At 40.2% G+C, this 21,326-nt stretch overlaps 1 protein-coding gene across 4 annotated transcripts in view; it reads left to right on the forward strand.

Moving 5' to 3' along the window:
* The window catches only part of PRKD1 (protein kinase D1), a 363,742-nt gene that overhangs the window by 300,802 nt on the left and 41,614 nt on the right, over nt 1-21,326 (forward strand). For all 4 annotated transcript variants that reach the window (XM_019518928.1, XM_019518930.1, XM_019518929.1 and 1 more), the window contains 8 exons: nt 1,122-1,332; nt 5,293-5,370; nt 9,529-9,733; nt 12,170-12,293; nt 13,512-13,589; nt 13,993-14,272; nt 17,344-17,396; nt 19,670-19,742. In XM_019518928.1, coding sequence (XP_019374473.1) covers nt 1,122-1,332; nt 5,293-5,370; nt 9,529-9,733; nt 12,170-12,293; nt 13,512-13,589; nt 13,993-14,272; nt 17,344-17,396; nt 19,670-19,742 — 1,102 coding nt within the window. The remainder of the gene's footprint in view (nt 1-1,121; nt 1,333-5,292; nt 5,371-9,528; nt 9,734-12,169; nt 12,294-13,511; nt 13,590-13,992; nt 14,273-17,343; nt 17,397-19,669; nt 19,743-21,326) is intronic.

The following is a 21,326-nucleotide window of genomic DNA, read 5'->3' on the forward strand; positions in this document are numbered from 1 at the left end:
CGGGGGGGGGGGCCATGAATCTTTTTCAAGGAAATGGCTCTATTTGCATTTTAACACTCAACTATTTACCTAATTCCCCCAAGGAATATTAAAAAGATCCACGAAACAACTGTGGTGGGTTAATATTTATCTGAGTACATATCTCTAAGGGGCCCCAAATGACTCTCTTGCCCAGGGTCCCCACAACCCTAAGGCCACCACTGCTCTTAGTGTCTTAAATTGTTTTCTAAAATTTTTTTTCAAATTCAGTATTAGAAATTTCTCTCTGCTCTTAGGTTCCCAGGTAGCAGTATCCAGGAAAAAAGAAAGTACATTCACCTTTTGCACCCTGGAAAACTGCACCCAGTCATCTTAGATAGAAATCTTGGTGTAGTAATCTAGACTGTTGTTAGTTTGAGACTAGGCAACTACAAGAAGTTCAGTCTAAATGCAATTTTGTAGGCACCTAAGGTTCAGCAGGCATTGTGAAATTGCTTGCTTTTTGAGTAGGACATCTTCACTACAGAATGATACCTAAGCTCTATAAGTTATGCTGGCTGTCAGATCACTTCCAGATGACATTCAAATATTTACTATCTACTAAGTTTTAAGTGGCCAGTGATCAGTGACACCTTTTCCTACTTCATTTCCATGGCAACTGTAGATATACTTACCTTTCTGTGAACTGGAAAAAAGCGTGGAAATAGGGGGTGAGGTAATTCTGCATGTTACTCTTCTAGGGAATTTATTCTACTATACAGATTGGTATCCCATCCTTTTGGTCAGGTATTCTACTATAGATTTAAGACGCTCCTGACACAAAGCTACTGACTGCTATTCTGAGCTCTGCATAGATCATTTGAGGGAGACTGGCTTGGAGGATACAAAGACCCACGAATAGAGCCAGTTGAAAAAATGCCAGTTATGAAAGGGTGGGATTTTCAGAAATTCTCTGCATTTTTCTTTTGTGTTTTCTTCCCAAAAAATGATTTTTTTCTCCAAAATAAGTTTTCAAATGTCATTGAACACTGAAAAAAAATGAAGAACAAGTTTTGTAGCAAATGTACATAAACATTACACTCCTTAAACATTAAAAAGTAAGTTACATATGTGTGAACTGTTTATTCTGTATGTATTTACAGCAAAAGACACCCTCAGAATCATTCATTGGGAGAGAGAAAAGGTCAAATTCACAGTCCTACATTGGACGACCCATTCAACTAGACAAGATCTTACTTTCCAAGGTTAAAGTGCCTCACACTTTTGTCATCCACTCCTATACACGTCCAACAGTTTGCCAGTACTGTAAGAAGCTTCTCAAAGGGCTTTTTAGACAGGGCGTGCAGTGCAAAGGTAAGTGTGGTAAACAAGGTGTTGAAAACAATGTTAGCTAAAGCCAACAAGAATCTTAATAATGTATTTCGTTTCAGGATGTAATCTTCATTTATTTCTAGTTCATTGTACTATAATTTATATAAAACATGAATGTGACTAAATATGAGGTATCACACTCATCTGGCCCTATGGGCAGGTGAGTGTCATGGGACCAGATAAATAGGGTGGGCCCCTCCCCCCTCCACCCCTGCATGCTAAATCCAGCACTGACAGCACACAGCAGTCACCCTGGTTGGATTGGGACATGAGCTGCACATGGTTTTTGCTTCGGTTGATCTGGGCCAGATGCCACACGTAGCACATGTCCTAGACTGCCTGGTGCCTGTGCTGCACCTGATGCAGCCTCAGACAGTCCAGAGCAGGTGTTGGATCCAGCATGCAGGTGACCCACGAAGCCTCCCACCTGCATGCTGCATATGGTGCACCCAGACTGGGCGCTGTTGGCACTGAATCCAGCAAGCAGGGAGGCACAGACTAGCCTTGTGCAGGGTCAGCACCAGGGGCCAGATGATACATCTCCAGAGGAGGAATCTGGCCCATGGACTCTATATTTGACACCCCTGGCATAAATTACTTAATATTTAATATTCCTTCCCAGGCCCTATATTTAAACATAGAAAAGAATTCAGTGGATCTGGAAAGGGATATCAATTATTCATTATGTACATATATAATATATTAAATTTTATATTTATTGTCATATTTATGTGAATCAAATGGAAAAAAAAAACATATTCAGGACCATGGAAGCTATATAATGTGAAATATTAGTTATTAGAGTTCAAAATATTGTGCCACAGCCATAATAAAGGCTTCTAAGGTAGCATTAGATGTCTGTTAGGTCGCTTCTACACATTACAGGTATTGCACAGTTAGCTGGTTAAATGCACAAGTAACTGAAACCAGCTAGCTACATGTGCAAAGTAGCTATCACACCATAGAAAGATACAACCAGATATAAAGTTAGACCTAAAAAATGTGTACAGACTTTATAGCTGTTTGGTATCCAGTTTTACTTTGCATGTGTAACCGGGTCTCCCCTCTGGCTGGGAGCCCTGTCAGGTGTCCCAGCTCCCAGCTTCAAGGGCATACTATGTCCCACAGGGGCTAGAAGTCCCTGGGAGGGACTGGGAGGGACTCTCAGGCCTGGCAGCTGCTGACTTTGCACCACAACTCTGGATCGTGGCAGTGCACCTCCCCATGCCAGGACCCAGCTGGGTCCAGGTATCTGTGGGGCATTCTCCCAGTCTTGGGAGTGCTGAGACACCATATGGAATGATAAGATGCATGATTGTGTTGATCTCGCATTAGATCCCATTGCACCTACATATGTAGAGGGACCTTTACACTATCTTTACACTTGTTTTCAGGCTTTAAGCATGTGCATTGTAGGATTGAAGTCTCTGGACTTTTCTTACTTTGGATCTAAAAGAGATGGCCTTACAAGAACAGTTCATCCAACCCTATAGCAGGTTCAGGCAATCTGCTTGGTGTCAAAGGTCCCCTAGAGGATGGACCTACCCGTTCACAACCCCTAGTCTCTACTTAGCCTCTTATCTCTCACCTGCCATGACTTATTCTTTAAGGGTTTTTTTTTTCAGAGATGCTGTTGGCAGAGAACAGGGTAGCCCCTTCCTAGGTATCTTTGCCTGGTGCACTATCCTCTGGACTTCTCTGCCCCAAACTCTATGGGGTGGGCCTCACCTTTTAAGGCAGCCCCTAATTAAGCCTTAGGGGTAATAATTGTGGCCTCCAGCCACCCCCATATTCACACTCATGCCTTGCAGATGTTATCAGCTGTTGTTCTCAGAAGGTATCTTGCTTCAATACACAATATGGCCTATTCAGAGCTTTAAGCACCTGTTGAGATCTTGGTCTTACCAGGCTTCTGTCCCTTTTTTCTAGCTGGGTCCCATCAGCCTAGGCCCACTGCACTCAGGCCCAGCTTCTGAGCTCTAGCCCCCTCAGATTTCAATCCCTGACCTTTCACTGATCATGGAATAAAGTCCCTGGGCCTCTCAGCCTCTGGCAATCTCTGGCTTATGCCTGGCCTTGGTGCTCCCTGCGAGTACCCTGCTCTGGACTTCACATTCATCCCTACAGCCACACCCAGTCCACCAAGTTAACTTTAACATAAAAGTAAGCTGCTGCTTTAACAAAAATGTCTTTGCTCCCTGGGTGCAATACAGCAAAGGCAACAAAAAGCACTGCTGCTTTAACAGAAGTCTTCTCGCTCTGAGTAAACAAATGTCACAGGTGCGGGTTAGCCACCCTGGCATATAACCCCTCATGAACCCTCAGGCTAAGTACAGTCAAAAAGCCCAAAGCTGAATTGATTCAGTCTTTGAAAGTTAGTCTAAACTGCAGAGATTACATTGAAACAGAAGTGAACAGACATCTACCTTTGATTCAGGAAATGCAATCACATGCCTGCAGTAGCTCAGGCGAGAAGCCAGGGGGCACTAAAGCATGGCTTTCTGGCATGTAGCCAGCATGGGCTGTGTTTGCTTCCTCTTCTTGCTGCCCCCAAAGGTCCCTGGGATTTGCAGTCTACGCTCACAGCAGCAGGACACTGCAGGGTTGCTCATCACTTCCTCTTCCTGATTCCAGGTGTCTCTGGGGTTTGTAGTCCACAGTTGCAGCCAGCAGCAAATTTGAGTGGAGGAAGGGGTGTTTAACTCCCCTTCTTGGCCCAGACCCCAGCTGAGGTTTGTCTGGGGGTCGGGGGTAGTTCCCCCCCCAAAGACTGAGCTTCATCCCCAGATGGGCCTGCCTCCCCCACCTTGGCAGCCAGCCCACAGTGCTCCAGCTAGGGAGCAGAGGGGCAGGTCCAGCCCTGCTCTCTGGAGCAGACAGCACAGCTCAGCCCAGGGCTGGAAAGCATGCTGGGATACTGGGGGACTGTGATTTAACTTGAACCAGGAAGTGGTCTGGGACGGAAGTTAGATAAACTGGTTTGACCCAAATCAGTTAAGTCTGATACTACATTCATCCAGGTTTATCTTAAACTAGTTTCAGCCATTTTGAAACTGGCTTATGTGCACTGAGCTTCTGTTCTGTTATAGGTTTGAACCAGTTTCTGATCGCTTAAACCAGTTTATGCACAACTTCTGTCCATAGCCTTAGTGCCTGGGCCACAAAAATTCCTTGCGCCTGTAACACAGGAGCTGCTGCGTCTGTGCCCTTCCCCAGACAGCAACTTGTCTCACACCAGCGGAGCTTCTCATTCTCTACTTCTGGCTTCAGGCAGGTTTATGTGACCATAAGCCCCTTCCCCTTGCCAATTGATTGCCTCCTCTACTGCCAATTCAGTAGTTTTAATCTCTTAGTTAAAGGGCAGGCTCTTTTCCTGCTGCTCTGTTCTTTTAAAGTGGTAGGATGCTGGCTCCCTGACATGGGTTCTGCCCTTTCAGACCGACTGCACTGATTGCTGTTTCTCCCTTTTTATTTTCCTCCCATCTGAGTAACAGGGTTCTAAAAATGTAGTGTAGTCAAAACAGGTAACTCTTCAGCATGTTAGCTAGTTAAGTTGAAGTTCAGTTTGGAAGTTCAAGTTGATCAGCTAACATACCCTTAAATACAAATACCCTTGTGTACACTAGAGTTTCAGAATATGTTGTTCAACATATTCTTTAAAAAAATCCTTGATCGTAGTAAAGACAAACAGTTTGTGTTTTAAACTATCCATCCTTTTTCTAATGTTGAGCAGCATGCTTTCAAAGCAGCTGTTTTGAACTCAGGTTGTGTCTAAATTCAAAGAAGTACCAGTGTGAGTTCCATTGGCAACTGGCATGCAAACAGTATAGCATTTTCTAGCCACGTGATGTTAATGTCACATTTTTCAAATGATAGAGATTTGCATTTATGTATGCAATACAAATAGAATCTTTCAACAGAATGTTTTCTTTGCCTTATCAGATTGTAGGTTCAATTGTCACAAGCGCTGTGCACCTAAAGTGCCAAATAACTGCCTTGGTGAAGTAGCCATTAATGGGGGTAAGTTGTCTTAATGATTGTTGCTTATTATGCTTAGATTACCAGTAAAAGAAAAGAGCTTTGAACAGTGCCTGAAGAAACACTTGCTTTCTGTTTCCTGGGAATGTTTTTCCTTTGTAAAATATTGCATGAAGTATGGGAAGAAACCTGCTGATGGCTCATGCATCATCTTCTCAGAAACAATATTACCATCATTTTAGCACTTGCCTTTTAGAAAGGCCCAGGTATAGCCAGAATAACTAGGTGATCACAGCAGCAAAATTGTTCAGTGTCCATGGGCTTTCAGAAGTATACATTTAGTAGGATGCCAGTGGCAGCCAAATATTAATAAATAAATAAATTAACAAACAAACTTTAGTCAATAAAAGCCTAGAAACAAAAACAAAATTGCACTTTAGATCAGGAAAGAAAAAGGTGTTCATTTTAGGATGATTGCCTGAGAAGAAAAGTATACCTGGAAGAATTGGGCAAGCCCTCCATGAGAAAATTCTGCCCCTTCCTGTTGGCATGAAGCTCATTGCATCAGGTGCCAAAAATTAAAGTTTGGAAATCTTCCCACTTTCTCTTGCATGTGACATCAGTTTTATGTCAAGTGCAGGAATGTAGGGGTAGGCTTGACAGACGGTACTGATGGGAAAGAGGGTGGTTTTAGATTAGTTGTTGATTGCTCTGAAAATGTCACTTTTCCATGCGATAAGGAAATAAGATATGTGGTAATGTGTTAAATTCCTAATATATATCACAGTATATTAAATTGTCAGCTTGAACTGTGTAGAACTTTATTAAAGTATGTATACGGTTTTTTTAAACAATCTCCTCTGTCAAAGTTTTTTTCTTAATTTTCTGCTTCATTAAACAGATATTGAGTGCTTCCTAAACCTAAGTTATTTTTAATTGAATAAAATGGAAATACTGGCAAAACTGACTATACAAATCACAAATCTCCATGTGTAATGCCAGTTAATGTCAGATGAAAATTATGGCTGACATTTTCAAAAGTATAACTAGTGATTTTGGGTACGCAACTGGAGACAGCTTATAGGGGACCTGATTTGTCAGAGTCAGTGCTTGACATTTCCTGAAAATCTTCCTTCTAAAATGTCTTACCTGGGCACTCAGAATCACTAATCATGTTTTAAAGTCTTTACTAAATCTCCGGCCACTATAACCACTCCTATAATAACATTCTATTTTGCTATAATATAACTCCATGGTGGTGATGCACAGATTGACATTTAAACCCAAGGGCTAAAAATTTGCCGGAAAAACAATCTGTATGTTCATTTCATTGGTAGCATCAGTGAGTCTTCTTCATAGAAAACCAATTCCCACTTTGGAAAAAAAAAATGTATGGGGCACCATATATGATAGTGCAGATAATTGTGAGCACAGAGCCTGTTTGGAGGTCAAAGAGGGGCAATGAAATCACCAAGTCCTTTGAGGCTTCTTGAGAGCAATGCAAAGCAGAAGAAGAAATAATGGTGAAAAGGAGATGTGATCCATGTAGACAGGGAGACAGGTACTACATCTGAAGAGTTGGGCAAACCTATATACACTCCTGAACCACTGCCTGTTGCTCCCTGCTCTTGTTCCTGGCAGCTGCACTCCACATGACAATGGCTCCAGCCTTCCCTTGGGGGAAAAATACCATGCTGCGTTTGCCAATTTTCTTCCTACACTGTGCCTGATGCCAAGCTGATGAGAAGTATGTGGTGCTGTCTCTGTGGGCAGCACTGAGTGAGGGAAGTTTGTCTGAAGCTCCTGCTGAGAGAGGAGTTGTTTCAGAAGCTGCTAAGAGAAGGCACTTTTCCCTTTCCCCAGGATAGCTCTTCAGAAGCAGTGCCCTTCCACCTGTAGCTTCTTACTGCTGTTTCTGCTTGTGGTACTTTTCCTGATTAGTTAGTGCATTCCCCAGCAATGGTAACTAGATCCTAGATACAGTGAGTATAGTGCCCTTACCAGAACCACAGGCTGTTTCATTTCATGCGCTCCAATTTATTTTTATAGACCTATGGATAAGTTTCTTTTATTCAATCAAAGTAATTAAAATACGTTGCTCTACCTGTCTCCTCAAAGTTGCTCTGTCTCCTCAGTCATGTTTCTATCCCAGAGTAGCAAATAATGGGTAAGGATGGAGCTATGAAATTCAAACTATGATTTTATAGTGAACAATTTAAATCCTAAATATCAGAGATTATTTTTAACCTGCTGTGAGTTTAGTATAAATAAGGATTAGAAATACTCAAGTGATGGGGTACAACTGATAGATCCCCACACTTTAATGTGTCAACCATGACTCCGTGGTTACTTCTGCTACGAGTGAAGTCCAATATGTTCTTTGCATACCCTCATATAAATAACTTGTATCCAAATTATTGAATTAATGGGTATGGTTTGAGTGGTTAAAATCTGCCAGAATGACCTTTATTCCTCTCCTGTCCCCTCCAGCTACATGTCATCTGTGAAAATGTTTTGCTGTCAATCACCTTCCTCCACTCTTTCTTTCTGAGGCATCCTTTCTGTAAGATTGACTTTATTTTTGTTAATGGCATTTGAGAAGACTTCTCCCTCCTGTCGTATGCGCACACAGACAGAACTAGGATTGACACACACAGGGTCTTATAGTTGTTTCTTCCCTACTTCACCTTGCAGTACATGGCTAGAAACTGAAAGACAAACTTCACAGAAAGCCTGATATTCCCATTCTTACCTGTTAGTACTGCAGTTTTTCAACTCTTTAATCAAAGTCTGTCTAGTATCTGGCTTACCTGGGGCCAAAATACCTGTGTTTTTAAATTCAAAATTGTTCCAGCAAAAGATGTATAAGTGTATGATAAATGTTGAGTATATGATGCATGTTGTTTCTTATTCGTATCTCACTAAGGCACCTCATGGCTTTAAGAGCAAGACAGCAGTATTCAACTGTTTGAGGAAAAACAATGGCCACATCCACACAAAACGCTGACTGCGCAGTAGCTCGTGACATGACAGAAAGCGTGATGGGATGCTGCAGGAAGCGTGATGCGATGCTGCTCTGCAGTAGTATCGGGCTACTGCGCAGTCCGTGTAACGAAAAAGCCATACAGCAACACTACTGCGCAGTAACTCTGGTTACTATGCAGTCATTTAGTACTTGTTTATACAAGTACTTGTATTACAGTAATGATTACAAGTACTTGTACTAAATGACTGCACAGCACTTGTTTATACAAGTACTTGTACTACAGTAACAACAGCTTAGTCAGTGTCTTATGTAGAAGCAGCCAATATAAATGCAGTATGAAATTAAAAACAGTACTGGAAGATCCTGGTAATGCTGTACCAAACAGAGTCAGATTGGTTCCAACTAAAGTCTTAACATAGTTTTCCAAGTAAAAAAGAGATTTTTCATTATGTTGTTTTTTGAAAGGACAGGAAACCAAATTTTTGGGACAGGAGTGAATCTGATGCTGTTTTATTGCCCATTTTTGCCTCTCTAGTGATTTACATCCATCTTGAGGTAAATCCTAACTCTGCATTTTCAGTGCTACCTAGTTTTGGAATTGCTGAGATCAGTTTGTTACATTCAGATTACTTGGAAATAGTTTCTTTTCAAACTATGCATTACTCTGCTGCTTTTTGCAACCTTCACGCAAAAGGGAAAAATCAGTGGTTCAAAGAAATTATATTTCTTTCATTATATAATTCATGTTTCTAAATAATTATCCTGGGAATTTATTTTAATAGCTTATGATCATGTAATAGGAAATTGTTAGATTTTAAATTATTTCTCTAACCATACATCAGTTTGCACCTGTGGACTGCCAACAGCTATCAGGCACATCATTCAAGCTGTATAAAAAATCTGCCAGGAAATTTAGAGGATAAATGTTCATGAGTACAGCAAGTTGGAATCGAAGCCCATGGACAAGAAATCTTGCTTGAACTTTGGTAGTTCTAACAGAAGATTATATTTTATGTTTTCTTTCTGGAAATATTTCTAGAAATATTGCATTTTTCATGATGGAAATTCCCAAAACCTATTTAATGATAGGACATCACTATTCAAATATGGACCTCACTGTTTCCTAATTCCAAGGCAGCATTGTTCTATGCTCTTTGTTCTTGGTTTGGCCTATCCCCCACTGTATCATCATAACACTGAAAATAATATTGCAGATTTGCTTAGTCCCGGGGCTGACTCTGATGTGGTCATGGAAGAAGGAAGCGATGACAATGATAGTGAAAGAAACAGTGGTCTTATGGATGACATGGAAGAATCTATGGCTCATGATTCTGAGATATCAATGACAGGATGCCACAGTGATAATGGGGAGATGCAAGATGCTGATCCAGACCATGATGATTCTAACAGAATGATCAGGTGAGCTGTGGAGCATAAGCTATACGGCCATTTCTTATTGTATCTACCATGTCTGTGATGTGAACAAAAACTTGAACATTTTTATATAGTCCTCCAGAGTGTAGAAAAATAATAAGGATATCTTGTGTTGTCAAAATAACTCTTACAGCTGCTTTCATGGAAACATATTTTTTCCTCAAATCCCTTAAATATAACTGGCTTGTAGAAAAAGGAGCAGCAAAGTGAAAAGAAAGCAAGCACCCTACATTTGTTTGTTCTGAAAAAGAACAAGAATGACCTTTTTTCATGGGTTACAGACTTTTTATTGTTTATTTATTTTTTCCTAGCTCTTTTTAACCTAAGATAGTACTGCAGTGGTTATGGTTCAGATTGAGATGTAACTAACTCCTTGGGCCCATCTGCACAAGACACTAACTGCACGGTAGCCTAATACTACTGCGCAGTAATGTGTCATGGCAAAAAATGTGCTAGTATGCTACTGTGTAATAGTGCTAGTTACCATCACTGAAAAGCCATGTGCAGACATCACTGCACAGTATCACCAGTTACTGTGCATTGATGTAGTACTTGGTTATACAAGTACTAAACTTAATGTGCAGTAACTATGACACGTTAATGAATGTGTAGACCCACCCCCTAAGAGGTAACTATACGTCTGTCCAATAGGGACGAAACATTATGTATACTTGAGTTTTGCAGTTTCCCAGTCAGATTTAGTAAATCTGAGAATAGAAGTGACCCCATCAGATTGTTCCTTTAACAACAAAGTTGAAGATAGGCATAGTCTGATCACTAAAAGTTCCCACAGAATTACCATATCATGTAGTAGCTTGGTTGTTAAGGAGACAAAACAGTTCAGTTAAACTTCCAGTTGAACAGTTTTTCTCAGAAAAGTTCAGTCCTTGAAACTGATTTTTTGTAGGAATATACAGTAAAAGCTGCGCTATCCAGCATCTTACAAGCCGGCCTGCTCTACTAACCGGCATGCCGGCTTGTAAGATAAAGTGAAACAGGAAGTGCCCACCATGGCGCTTCCAGTTTCTCCAAGCCCCCGTGGAGAACCAGGAGGATCAGGCCCCAGCTTGCACAAAGCAGCCTGCACTGCCGAGCCCTCATGGCCCCGGGGCATAACAGGCTGCGCAGGGCTGTGCGGGGCCTGCCTCCCTGTCCTGTGGGGCCCTCAATTAACCACTGACTGGACTATGAAATAGGACAGGCAGCGATGCCACGGGAGGGACGGTGATGCTGCAGGAGGAGCAGAGAGACCCCAGACGTGGCGGGAGAAGCGGCGGCTGGGGCCACTCAATTAACCAGCATATTTTGTTATCCAGCATCCCCCATTCCCAGGGGATGCTGGATAACAGAGCTTTTACTGTACCTGTTTCAACAAAACTTCTATTAGGAAAGCTTTCTCAGGCACATGATAAAAATCAGAAATCACATCAGAGTAACAAATAGCCTAGATATCAGGGCACTCACCTAGGATGTGGCATACATATTTAAATTATTTTGTGAAGGAATATTAATTTTGAATGTAAGAGTATACAACACATAAAGAGTTTCAAAATAAAAGAGAGGGAGTAAGAGACCAAAGGAGAAGTTTTAAAGTGATATTTCACATGGACTTCCAGATTTAGCATAAAATTTCTCTGCCGTCAGCTTTATCTGCAGATGTACAAGAATGGCAGTCTCTCAGTATAGTATCACTTCAATTTAAACATACTCTTTTAATGAAAATGTCAGAAACAGTTGTTCAACAGCTTGAAACCCCAGGCTTTGTTAAATAACAGAAACACAGCATGTCAAAATTATAACCGCTGACTGGACTATGAAATAGGAATATCAAAAGATGACATTATCCTCAAAAGTATCTTTTTATATTTCCAGTTAGACTTAGATTGTTGTAATTTGTGATTATAACAACACAGCTTTCACCTAGCACTTCCAATTGCAAAACAATTCTTCTTCAACTATCTTAGTCTGGTCATGACCAATATTCTTCCCATTGGGCTGAAATTTTGATAAAAACCTTTATTTATTTGCTTTGTAGAGCCTATCTAGCATTTTGCAGTATCTTTTTACCAAATCATGCAGATTCATTCAAGAGTCCTCAGTTCACGGATGGATTAGAATGAGTAAGAGTAACTGCAAGAATAGCTAGAAACCCTAGTGGCTGAGCAATCAATTCAAGTCCCTGGTCTAATTCAGGCATAGCAGCACTTAAACCTTTGTCTTCCACACCCAGTTGTCTTCAATAACCTCCAGTTTACTATCTTCTTTGTTCTTCTCTCTAGTTTTCAACAGGTTTTCAACAGGACAGGTAACCAGTTGCTCTCCCAGTTCTATTTCACTGGATACTAAATAACGGTATCATACTTTGAAAGTGTTTTGTTTAAAAATGTATATTTTTTAAAGTTTTTATTGATTGTTTTAAAGCCCTTCAGCAAGCAACAATATTCCGCTAATGAGAGTGGTACAGTCTGTCAAACACACAAAAAGGAAAAGTAGCACAGTGATGAAAGAAGGATGGATGGTTCACTTTACAAGCAAGGACACACTGGTAAGAAAGATTCTTAACAAGGACATCTCTTACTAAATCTATTTGATATAGTATTAAGGGATATGATTCAGCAAATAAATTATACACTTTAGTCATTAAAACTAACACTGATTTTTAAGATACTCTCAGGATTGGATGCTAAAGTTTTAAATATTTCATAAAAGGGGCCACATACTAAAACCACATGTAATTCTCATTTCTTCTTGTTAGGTTAGTTACAGAACAAAACAAATCTGAAGATGTCAGATTTACTGTCACAAGCAGGTGAATGTGAAGTCAGTTAGAAAGAAATTCTAAGAAAATAAGATCATTTACCAGAACATTTATTAAAGATGTTTGGCAAAGAAAAATGCATTGCATTCCAAAATTTGTCTAAGTCTATCCCAACCATGCAGTTGGTCCAATAAAAGGTATTACCCACAAAAATCCTTGCCTCACATTTATATTCTAAAACTATCATTTCCTAGATAAGATGACTTCTTGAGGTCCTTTCAGCCCTACTTCTCTATGATTTCTACTATTTTTTAAAGAAGAATTAAGACTTTTGTAAACCATGATGTACTCGGAGAGGGAAAGTTATTTTTCTACTGAATCAAGCATGAGAACATTGGTTTTATTGTAGGATATAAAAGTGAAGATGCTGGGTATCATGCTCAGTACAGACAGAACAATGAGTAGTCTGCTGAGCATAACACAGGGTATGGACAAACAAACATTTGTAGAGACTTCAAAAGGGGAGGAAGAGCTGCAGCTCCAGAGTGCAGCAGCTGTTATATTATAACTGTTACATCTGCATGAGCTCATAGTGACTCACATGAACTAAATTGCCCTAACTTTGACTCTGGATGAAGTAGGATTAAAGTTGTAGCTGTTATGCTAAACTAGTACAGCTACAGGCTCATGGTGATATAACATTTAAAGTATAACAGCTGCTGTGAAATCTGGAGCAGCAGCTTACCAAGAAATGTACAAAGCCTGTACCTACAGAATGCAAATGGAAATTTTTTTAATTTTCATACCTCAGCCAAATATGAATAGATTTTCATGAGAACAGCATGAAACCCCAAACTACTCACTTATTCAAACAAATACAAAAATCCTTCTGAAAATCATGTAATACAATTATTTATCCTTCACAATGTATTTTATTAACAATATCTCATTAACATACTTTAAACACTGTTGAGAAAATATTTTTATTATAATTTTTTGTTACAGAGGAAGCGACACTACTGGAGACTAGATAGCAAATGTATAACACTCTTTCAAAATGAAACTGGAAGCAAATATTACAAGGTAAAAATGGCTTCTGTTGTTTTATGCAGTATTTTCCATGTTTTCCGCAGACTTACAGAATCCAATGCTTAGAAACTGGAGTGAATAGACCTGTTAATAACTATCTACTTGTATTATATGCTACTGGTACTTCTTTTAGATACACCATTCTACATTTATTTTCATTATTTAACCTGTATATGTGTTTAACTTGCCTGTTACCACCAAGGTACAGACCAGAACTTACAATGATCAGCAAAATACGTATGCTATACAACTGATCATTCTTCACAGAGGCAATACATCTCTGGTGACTAAAAGCAACAGCTAGTATTATACTTTAAATTAAATGTATCCTCAGTTCAGTTTTATTTTACAGCACTGTAATAGTCTACATGCAAAAGTTAATATCTTCTCTTGCCAGGAAATTCCATTATCTGAGATTTTGTCTCTGGAACCCGCAAAAAATTTTACTTTACTTCCTCAAGGAGCCAATCCTCATTGTTTTGAAATAACGACAGCAAATATAATATATTATGTTGGAGAAAACCTAGAAAACCGCTCAAGTATCCCACTTAATAACAGCGTCCTCACCAGTGGCGTTGGCCTGGATGTGGCAAGAATGTGGGAGATGGCTATACAACATGCTCTGATGCCAGTCATCCCAAAAGGAGCACCAGCAGGATCAGGCCCCAGCTTGCACAGTAAGTGTAATTACCTATCTTCATTTTACATATAGACAGTGTATTTAAGAAGGTAATACATACTCCACTGGGATTAATATAAATAGTCCCACTGAAGTTAACAGGGCTTAGGAAACACTTTGGGCCAATATTGCACAAGTATATTAATATTTGGTGTATATATTTATTGGCAAGGAACTTCAGAGCATGTGCTGGAATAGAATATCATCATCATCATCATTTCTGTTACTAACATGATTAAATGCAAACTTTATCTGGACTAAGGCTTCCAAAATCCTGGGAAAACTCTGAACTCCAGAAGGCTGCATATGTTGCTTGCACTTGGGAGGAAAACCAATGTAAGATAACAAGTAGGGGAAAATGTCTGTGCCTAGACTTACTTAAAATCTTGTTTGTGCAGCTGATCTTTTACTCCTTTCTTTACCACTATCCTGATTCTAGGTTCTCTGTACTTTCCATAAGTGAAATTATGCAGGGGCTGCAAGTTTATATGACAGGAATAGGGAATGGAGAGTTGGATAGGAGCTGAGTTAGAGTTTTTATTTGATTTTGAGGGAAAACCAAACCAAACCAAACAAAAAATATATTTGTTAAAAGTAGTTCAAAGTAGTTTAGCCCACTTGTGAATAATTTGGAGAACTGTGGAGATCATTACAGATCACCTTCTGTTATGTGATGTGGAAAGCAGGAGAGCCAAAAAAGGCAATTTGTAGCCTAAAGTGCTGCACACAGTCCCCTGCAACTCTACCTTATATCGGGGCACTGGCAGCTGCTAATCACATAAACATCTGGAAGTCTAGTTGGAGCCCACCACTGCTTTTCTTTGGGGAAGCTAGCTTTTACTTCTGAAGTCATCACCATATGGATTACATAAAGCTCCCAACTCTAGCAGTTCAGAACTGCTGCTTGGGTAGAGGGAAAAGTGCTTTGAGCTTTTCCACTGGTTAAAGTACAAGCCTACAATTGTTCACATGGTGCGTCTACATGAGACACTAAGTGTGCAGTAGCCTAATAATAGTGTGCAGTAGCGCATCACATTAGAAACAGTGCTAATACACTACTGCACAGTAGCATCACTAAAAAGGTGTTCACTGGTACTACTGCACAGGAACTCTGGTTCCTGTGCATGTATTTAGTACTTGATTATACAAGTACTAAATTAAATGTGTAGATGCACCCACACAGAGTAGTATGTAGATGATAACAAAATAACCATACCAAAATCTGATTCTGTACACGATTATCTTTCTAGGAAAGGAATGACAGAGAAGAAACTACATGTGGTGTAGGTTAGTCAAGCTGCTTAACATGCTGTTGTAAAGCACTGAGATTCTTTGCACTAAGGATGGCATAAGAATCCATTTAAAACAGCATAAGATAAATGAAGGCCTCCATCTTCAGTTGGCCTGAGACCCATATATACAATGAGAAACTCATCCCCAAACCAAAAAAGGACTTGGAGGAGTTCTCTCATCACTCCATGTTGCCAACTTCATTTAGTCACAGGCTCTTGTTGCACAGCATGGTCACAGAGCCCCTCATAAAAATAAAATAAACATCCTGAAATAGGCTAAATAGATAAAACACAAAGGAGGTAAGTGTACTACCAAAGCCTTGCCACTATAGTGGCAGGCAATTAGTTGGGTTAAAACAGATTCATCCAAGTCAAGGATGTTACCCCATGTTTCCTACAACTTACATACCTATTCTCACAACCTGATAGTTACATTGTGAATGCATTTTAAAAGCTAGTCTCCTCTCATATAAGGTTCTCCATTCCCAGAACCATACTAATAGCTTTTCTCTGTACCCTTGGCAGTTTAGATTGATCTTTTTTTACTATGGATTATTAGTTTTGTACACAATGAGGTCTGTGACAGACCATGGTTTTACTGTAATACTTATCATGTATATGTGTTCATGTAGTAATAATGTGTGCTTCAGTTTATACATGGGGGAAAGAAAGGACAAAAGGGTCTTTCTTAGGACCCAGGTCTACGTGTGCAGGACAAGACAAAATGTGCCTCCAGCAAGGAAAGTAGTGAATAGCCTTGTTGATACTTCAACAGGGTGGGTTTCATAAATAGCCTTGAAAGGAGACACACCACGAAAGCAAGGGAAAAGGAAGATAAGCGTCAATGAACAGAATAGTGTGAATAGGAGGGTGTCAGCCTGACACTGCAATCTGAAAAGGGAACAGTGGAGCCACTTTGGCGTTTGGGGGGCTATGTAGACTAGCGAGAGAACAACTGGTCTTATATTGTGGAGCTTAGGGTTATTATGGGCTGGGTTGGAAATGAGGGTGTGGGACTGCTTAACCCTTTGGATGAGGTAGGGTCTTCTTGCTACATGGCCTTTTCCCCAATAATCATCCTCACAGGAGCTGGCTGATTTACTGCTTGGAATGCCAAATGTACCTCTTTGAGGAGGTAAAATCCATCAATTTATCAACTGGAATACTTGCCTGGCTTCCATTTGTACTATTCTTATCACCACAGCCACATTTCCTCTGTTTCCTTCATATTATAGATCTATCTATCTATCTATCTAGCTGTATCTTCAGCAAGGAGAGTGTATGGTTTTCTCCCAACCTTCTCTCCTGAGAGCCTAGTTTAAAGCTCTGTCCTTATCAGTTATGCCAAAGAAGACTCTTTCTCAGCCTTGCCAAGTGAGACCCACCTCTAAAAGAAAACCCTACTTATGGATGCTCATGCTACAGTATGCTCCAGCAGTTGAGGTGAAGGATGTAAAATGGCATTTTAAGGTGGTAAAGAGGTTATAAGCAAGATAAAAGGATGAGATTATTCAAAGAAACATTTAAATAATGAGTTCTATCAGACTCTGAAACCATCTTCCACAAAATGTGGAAACTAATTTTGCAAGTCATGTAAATGTGGGCTAGATGCAACTTTGTACTGGCTGGAAGGTGAATAGCATAACCTAATTGATTCCATTTCTAGGATTGTATGTAGGCATTAGTATAGCAATATAACATAATAGGAAAAGACATTTACTGTGTTTCTGAACTAAAAGCACAGCTATCTAGTGTGCATTTTACTATTTTTCCCCAGGGGATATATCCATCAGCATTTCAGTGTCAAACTGCCAGGTTCAAGAAAATGTGGTGAGTATTCTCTGAATGCTAGACATGATATGATAAAGCTTACAAAGTCATTGATCTTTTTTAGAAAGATGGGTGGTTGGAAGGATTTCTTAGCAATCATTTTCACGTTTGCAAAAATACAATTAACTTTTGAGATAAAATCATCATACATAAAGTATTTTTTCATTCAAACAGAAAAATTACATGTTTGTAGTTTAGCTTAGCATGTATCTTAGCTAAACCTTGCATCATGATGATTATTTAAGCACCTAATCCAGGCAAAATTGACTTGCACAGCTGTTGGTTTGCAGGAGCTCTGCAAAATAAATACTTATAGAGAGTAATGTCACCTCTTGGTAAGTAATGAAAAGGTAATACCTTTTCCCTGACAACACAAACTCTGCACCGCATATCTTCCCAAGCATGGAGCTGTTCCAAGGAACTGAATAACAGGTTGCATATGTACTCTTCACTGCATCTGCTACTTCTCTTGAACCTTTTAAAATTGGGGCTAAATACAGACAGTCAAAAAGCTCAAAGCAGAATTGAGCCAATCTACACAGGTTTCTCTAAACTGTGTAGATTGGACCATTAGCAAATGGAACTCATGTTTGCTCTTCATCTGAGGGAGGCAGACAAATGCTTGTACTGGCTGAAGCCAAAAGGCAGGGGGCACTTTGTGCTTGCACCAAGGGCAACCAAGCTCAGCTAAGCGGGGGCCATCCTTTATTTGCCTCATGGTACATACCTCCTTCCTCTGCAGGCAGCTAGTGGGAGGGAGGTGTGCTTGTCACCTTATGGCAACATACGGGTCCCTGGGCTTTGTCCAGGGTGAGGGTGTGGGGGTCTACCCCATGTAGGTCAGAGTGGGTGGGAAGGTACTTGCAAGCTGCGGGGGGAGGCACTACCAGCAGCATACCCTGCATTCCCAGTCTGGTTGGCAAGGCGCAGAGTGTCCCTCCCCTGTCCCATCTCAGTCCCAGGATCCTGCACTTGAGTGGCTCTGGGAAGGGCTCACAGGATCTTTCCCCTGGAGCCAACACCAAATTCCTGGCTGAAGTTGCTTCTCTGCAGCCACAAGAGCATGACTGCTGCCCCCCTCCGTGGGAACTGGAGCCCCCTGTCTGCAGAGAAGCAGTATCAGCCAGGAATTCAGCTCCAGCTTGGGGGCAGGGAGGAGGGGAGTGCAGGTGCAGAAATCTGTAAGCCTTTCCCCAAGTTGCTGCAGCGCAGGGTCCAGAGTGTCCCTGTCCTGTGTGAGCCCCAGGACCCTGCGCTGCAGTGGTTCCAGGAAGGGCTCACAGGCTTTCCACCCTCAGAGCCAGCCCTAAATTCCCAGTTGAAGGCTCTTCTTTGCATATGCAGTGCTCCAGTTTCCAGGGAGGGGAGGAGATAGCTATGCCATTGCAGTTGCAGAGAAGTGCTTCAGCCAGGAATTTGAGGCTGACTCTAGGAAGGGGAGGGGGGAAATCCTGCAAACCTTTCCCAGAGCCACTCCAGTGGGAGATATCTGCTGACTGTCCTATGAAAACCTGATACAATTAGGCCAAGGTAATAAATAAGAGAGGGGCTCCAATGAGTGCCCTAGCACTGAGGAAGGCCTTTTCCATTTGTACATTTCTCAGTTTGGGAAGAAGTTATAAGGACCTGAAAGGCCTGGAGCATTAAATGTAGTAGTTTTTCCTAGGTTCAAATATTTTTAGTGATTTGTGAGCTAGGGAAAAGGGAAAAAAGAAACTTATAAAATAAAATACAATAAAAACCTTTGACACTAGTCCAATGGACGACTGGGCTTGGAATAGAACTTTGACTCAGGAGTGTCAATGTATGGCTCACAGAGTCGTGTCATCTGCCCATGGGGTTGTAGGAGGGCTGGGAATTTGGAGATAGGATGAACAGAAACAGGTCTCATCCCCAGAATGCAGGCCATGGACCCCCACTGGGGATGTGTATTGGAGGTAAGGGGCAAGCAATGGCCGTGGTGATTCCCACTGCCACTATGTCTGGACTGGCCCATAAGGAGCCCTGCAGTTCAGATACAGCCATGTGGTCAAAATGAGTTTGACACCTCTGGTCTAGGCTGAAGTGTCACTATGATCCCCTCTACAATCAGGTTTTTTTTTGTGTTTTTTTTTTTCAAATAAACCTATCTTAATGGTATAACACCCTCCATTTCTGTAATATCATAAAATATGCTATTGTAAAAGTATATAAATTAATATTTGCAGAATATTTTAAAGTAACATTTGTTTCTGTATCCCAGCACTTAATATGGATTATATTTATACCAACAGGATATTAGTACAGTATACCAAATCTTTCCAGATGAGGTGTTGGGATCAGGACAGTTTGGAATTGTGTATGGAGGTAGGAACAATAGTTTCTTAATTTGTTATATGTTTACTATCAAAGAGTAAGTGTTGAATACATATAACCTTTCTTAAATATTCAGTGTGTTTAGATTTCAAAACAGAACTGTAAAATATAGAAAATTAGCTGTGGTTTAATGAATAAATGTTGTATGGTGAAACTGAAGCAGATTTTATTTAGCTTTGGTTGAAAATATATCATTGTATTTGTATTCAGCATATGACTGAATTTTTTTCCTCAGTATAGTCAATGTATTTTCTTGCCTAAATCCATTCTTCACAAGGTCTAATCAGTGTAAGACCTTGAAGTTCCCAGACTAGGTCTCTGAACAATATCACGGTCAAAAGATTTTAAAGACTTTTCTCACAGAAATACCACTCAGATCTTAACTTTATATGGAACTCAGTGGTGCTGATTTTGCAAACTCCCTTTGTAAGAATAAAATCACAATTATATGTGCAGCTACTGTTGTAGCTTCATAATATGGGAAATTATTTTAATTTAATTTAATCAGGATGGAGAAATATATATATATATGTATTTTACAAACTAACAGAAAATATAAATTTTGTGCCACAAACAAATTTTATTATGATTTTTCCCTCTGGAAAACAGATAATAAGACACAACTGGAAAGATTATTCTAGTAATGCCTTATATGCCATTTGATGGAGAGAAAGAAAAAAAGAATTTTCTTATATAGGATACCAAGTAAAGTGATATAGGATAATAATAATGGAGCTGAAACAGTTTCATAAAGTTGCATTTCCAGATTTGTTTATGACCCTATGAAAACATTAATACTCTCTCAGCATTATTGATTTTATCTCCTGAGTACTGACTGAAAATATTAAATAGTTTGGAATGACTTCTAGTCAGGTATGTTCATATAATTGGTTATATCTAGTCAGGTATGTTCATGATATTTATAATCACAGGGGCTTAAGTACAGACAGTTAAGAAGCCCGAGTCTGAATCATTTCAATTTTGGCAGGTTAGTCTAAACTACGTAGATTAAACCAATAAGCAAGTGAACAGACATTCACTTTTGATTCCACAAATGCAGCCACATGCCTCCAGTGGCCCAGGCAGTAGAGCACACCTCCTTGCTCTGCAGATGGCTTGGCCCAAGGCTAGCCTGCCAACCCTGTGAGGGGGGTTTGCAGGAAGATGCAAAGCATCCTGGGATGCTGCGGAACTGTGAGTTAACCTGAATCTGGAGGGGAACTGGGACAGAAGTTCAGTAAACTGATTTAACCTAAATCAATTAAGTCTTGATACTGCATCCATCCAGCTTTATTTTAAACCAGTTTTACTCATTTTGAAAGTGGCTTATGTGCACTGAACTTCTGTTGTGTTACAGATTAGAACTAGTTTTGGATCACTTATACCAGTTTATGTGTAATTTCTGTCCCTAGCCATAGGGAATAGATAGAACTTGATCCTACAAGCCAATAAAAGTACTTTAAGCATATATTTAACATGAAGCAATTTCAGTGGGACTACCCACATGCTTACAGTTAAGAACATGTTTAAACACTTTGGTGGATTAGGGTCAGCATGTTCACTACTTTGTAGACT

This window comes from Gavialis gangeticus, unplaced genomic scaffold, assembly GCF_001723915.1.
Source record: "Gavialis gangeticus isolate Ggan-Ray unplaced genomic scaffold, GavGan_comp1, whole genome shotgun sequence".
NCBI classification, from domain to species: Eukaryota; Metazoa; Chordata; order Crocodylia; family Gavialidae; genus Gavialis; species Gavialis gangeticus.